Source organism: Choristoneura fumiferana, chromosome 12 (genome assembly GCF_025370935.1).
Source record: "Choristoneura fumiferana chromosome 12, NRCan_CFum_1, whole genome shotgun sequence".
Classification (NCBI taxonomy): Eukaryota; Metazoa; Arthropoda; class Insecta; order Lepidoptera; family Tortricidae; genus Choristoneura; species Choristoneura fumiferana.
In genome coordinates, this window is record NC_133483.1 from 10,461,254 (window position 1) to 10,465,952 (window position 4,699).

Here is a 4,699-nt window from a genome sequence, read left to right on the forward strand (position 1 = left end):
CCTGCACCACTTTGTATGTGTAAACATACCAGAACAACGTAAGGTATCGGATAACTTTAAATCGGAGTGGATCTGTCCCGACTGCAAAAGTAAGCAGCCAAAGACAGGGAATTCTAATACACCGGTAAGGTCGTCCGCGCCGGGCGATGACGCGAATCAAAATGTTACTTTTCGTGCGCAAAACCGCAAAACGGCAGCGGCGGCTGGCTCGTCCGTAACTGCGGCGCCGGGAGTTGGCTCTGGCTGGAGCGAGGCGATTTCTTCTCTTACCTCCGAAATTCGTATGCTACGCGTAGACATGAATGAAGTAAAGAATAACCTTAAAAATTTAACTACATGTATAGCGCAGTGCTCGGCACGTCTGGATAGCCAAGAGAGTGCCTTGAAGACCTCGGAAGCTAAAATTAGGGCACTCGAGGAGCGACAGAGGGAAACCGCGGTACTCAGCGAGAGAATAGTTATTTTGGAGGATCAACTTAACGCACAGGCGCAATATTCTATGCGAAACGAAATAGAGATCATGGGTATTAATGAAAACCGAAGTGAAAATTTGCACCACATAGCTCTCGTCGCGGCAAAGAAGATAGGCATTGATCTCGTAGAACTTGAAATAGATTCTGTTAAGCGTGTGGGCCCGCGTAGTAAGTCCGAGCGCCAGGCAGAATCCCAGCCTCGCCCTATAGTCCTGAAATTCACCCGTCACTCTAAACGCGTTGACTTTTTGAGCTGTGCTAAAACAAGGCGTAATTTATCTTCTGCCGACATCGAAGTGGCGGGTCCATCCCGAAAGTTGTTCTTCAACGAGCGATTAACAAAAGAGAACCGCAAGTTATTTCGCGAGGCGAGACAACAAAAGAATAATTTGGGTTTCAAACACTGCTGGACCAAAGATGGCCATATACTTATGCGGGAGAAGGACGGAAGCACCGTTTTTTCAATCCAACGAGACGCGGATCTGGCGGAACTCGTGTCGACTCGTTCACCTGTGTTGGATTCCTCCGTTATTACCAGCGAAAAAGCGGCTGGTAGGTCGGGCGAAGACGCGGCTGAATAAGCCGAGGGCTCGGGAGCCAGTCATGGAATTGTTTAACAAAAATTCATCTGTAAAATCCAATGTCCTTTTTTGCATTTGTTTTTGCTTATTTTTCTTTTTACATGTATTTTTAAAACAGAGCTGTTTCCCATACTCTCACACATCAATGTACACTTACACTAATCAAAAAATACATATTTTCTTTCTCACTGACCTAGTTAACTTGAATCATATACGGCACCCCAACATCACATACTACGATAAACCTATTTACTTCTTGATGATCCTGACACTCTCTATAAAACCAGACGCACGTCAATTATTATCCCGATATCGAATTTGTCATGACACTAAGATCCATTGTAAATGATGTAGATAACACCTTGTCCATAGAGTGTCAGGTCTGCGATAACCTGGAAAACTGCAAGGATATATTTAACAGTAACCATAAATTTAAATTACTCTCTTTCAATATACGGAGCATTCAGCGCAATTTTGATTCTTTTCTTGTTGCACTCCAACGGCTAAAAATAAAATTAGACGTGATAATTCTAACGGAGTGCTGGCTCTCCGGGGGAGCGCGCCCGGGGCAGATCCCAGGGTACCACTCCTATTCCACAATAAATAATCACAATCGTGCTGGGGGTGTCGTTGTCTACATCGAGGAGAGCTGGAATGCATCTGTAAGTGAGCCACTTTTTGAAGAGGCTGAGTGTCTAAAAATAGAACTTTCAAGCACAGTCACAGTGCTGGCCATATATCGCTCTCCTTCATTCGCTCAAATAAACCGTTTTCTCGTGGATTTAAGTAACGCGTTATCGTCCATTAAAAACAACACCTCTGTCATCGTATCCGGTGATATTAACATTAACATATTAAATGCTTTAGAGCAAAATTGTAACGACTACCTCTGCTTTATGGCTGAGTATGGCTTTCTATCTGCAATTTCCGAGCCCACACGGCTCGATTCTTGTCTCGACCATATATTTGTGAAAACAAAATCCAATTACACAGCCGGCCTGGTCTGCAAAACGGATATAACAGATCACGAGCTTGTTCTTTTAGGAATGTCCTTGAAAAAGACCAACAGTGAGAATAGACAACGTTTTGTCCAAAGGACAGACTATCAAGCAGTCGCCTCGGATTTACGGGGGGTGAACTGGACCTCTGTAATAAAAGAGACCAACGTCGACGTGGCTACTGAGAAGCTTTACGAAATTGTTCTCCCGGCTGTACAGAAACATACCACGGAAAAGCGTATAACTAGATCTCGACACAATCTAAAACCTTGGATTACTCCGGGGCTTATAAAGTGTCATAAGCATCGAGACCGACTGCACTTGGATATGAAAAAACACCCACATGACCCCGCCCGAAAAGTCATTTATAAGAGATACAGAAATTATCTGACGCAGCTTCAGCGCAAACTTAAACTCGAATACGAAAGTAAAGAGCTCGAAAATAACAAAAATGATCCCAAAGGCTTATGGAAAGTCATCAAAAATATTGCGGAATGCCCGAGTAACATCACAAATTCCATAGAATTAACAAAAATTAACACATGTCCACGCGAATCCGTTAACATTTGCAATAAATACTTCTCAACCGTTGGCACTAACCTCGCAGATGGCCTCCTCTCTACCCTGAATGAGACCGAGTCCACACTTCGTTCGAAACTAAGTCTATGGAACTCTACTACTCACAGTTTCTTTTTCCAGCCTACAGACGAGTATGAAGTGAACAAACTCATTAGTAAATTAAAAAGCGATGGTTCGCCGGGTTCTGATGGCCTAAAACCGTCTTTGCTTAAAGCAATTAAAGAAGCCATCTCAACTCCGTTAGTCCACATTTTCAACTTGAGTCTTTCTACCGGAATTTTTCCTAGAGTATGGAAGAAAGCAATTGTCATACCTATTCACAAAAAAGGCCTCAAGACTGTGCCTGAAAACTACAGGCCTATTTCGCTCTTACCAATTTTTTCCAAAATTCTGGAAAAAATTGTAAACAATCGCCTATGTCACTATTCAGAGCGTTACGGCCTGTTATCTGCTAATCAGTTCGGTTTCCGACGTGGGAAGTCGACTGAGGATGCGGTGGATTATCTCACAAGGAAAGTCACCACAGCTTTAGACAATGGTCTTAAATGTGTGGGAGTATTCCTCGACCTGGCCAAAGCTTTCGATACTGTCTCGGTTCCTATACTTCTGGGAAAGCTGGAACACAATTTCGGATTTCGAGGACTTCCACTGCAGTGGTTTCGGAGTTATCTTACCGATAGACACCAGTGCGTAAGAGTTGGCGAACATGTGAGCGATGAACTGCCCATCCATTTCGGAGTCCCGCAAGGAAGCGTGCTCGGTCCAACCTTATTTAGCATCTACATGAACAATATATTTGCTGTGAATGACTTCCAGGATGATCTTATATGTTACGCAGACGATACAGTTGCCCTTTTCAGTGGTAAGTCCTGGCCCGAAGCTTTACAGAGGGCCGAGACGGGAATGATGGCTTTGAAGAGGTGGTTGGACGAGAATCTCCTTTCACTCAATCTTAAAAAGACCAAACACATTTGCTTTCACAAAACTAAGGCTTCTGCTCCTGAGAGCTCAACAAATCTAATTATTAATACACAAGCTAATACTGTTAGCCATTGCATTGAAAGAACTGAATGTATACGATACCTTGGAGTTGAGATTGATCATCATTTCTCTTTCAAGTGGCATATCGCAGCAGTATCACGCCGCGCTAGGAAACTGATACACGTAATGCGTTTACTGCGCAATGGGGCGGATGGAGCGGTTTTGCGACTCGTATACGGAGCACTGTGTGAATCCATAGTGAGCTACTGCATCTCGGTGTGGGGCGGGGCTGGAACGACTGCGATGCTTCAGTTGGAGAGAGCGCAAAGATCGGTTATCAAGGTAATGAATAAAAAGCCTTTCCGTTACCCCACTGATCAATTATACAAGGAATCACAGATTCTCACTGTTCGTCAACTTTTTATCTGCCGGGTCGTTGCAAAAGTGCATCGAGAAACTTTAATCTCGCCACTATACCCTGATCTGCTGAAGAAAAGGATATTTCGTGCTCCGCATACTACAGTAAAAACAGCCTATGCTCACCGTTTCCCACAATTTATTCACTCGCTCATATACAATCGAATCGTAAAACTATGCAATGTTCGGAATGATACGGTAAAACAATTGCATAAAAAGCTAAAAAACATGCTACTCTCGATGTCATACTCAGAAACAGAGAAATTACTAAAAACAGTAGTATAGTCTTGGTTTGGGTAAACAAACAAACACACACACACACACACACACACACACACACACACACCACACACACACACACACACACACACGCAGTCTCTAGCTATTTTTTCTAGTTATACTTTTAAATATTTCTTATTGTTAAGTTAAGAGGCAATATCGCGATTTTTTGTGTTTGTCATCGGGCTCTGCTCTGTAAAATCGAATATTGTTAGTTACTACTCCTCTGGTAATTTGTTGGGCTCACACGATACAGGCTCGACCTAGTGTGTGAACCACAGTTAAACTTTAGTTCATAAGTAGCATGGCGATTAATATTGTATTGTATATCTCTATGACTGTGTAATCTATTTTGGTAAATAAATCATTATCTTATCTTATCTTATCTTAT

General features: G+C 42.8%; 1 protein-coding gene across 1 annotated transcript; it reads left to right on the forward strand.

Annotated features, from left to right (window-relative positions):
• LOC141433775 (uncharacterized) lies at positions 1–1,054 on the forward strand (the record flags this gene model as incomplete). Its single annotated transcript, XM_074095877.1, is given in 1 exon segment — positions 1–1,054. A coding segment is annotated over 1 exon segment (1,054 nt), but the record flags the coding sequence as incomplete, so codon positions are not given.
• Positions 1,055–4,699: the final 3,645 nt, after the last annotated feature.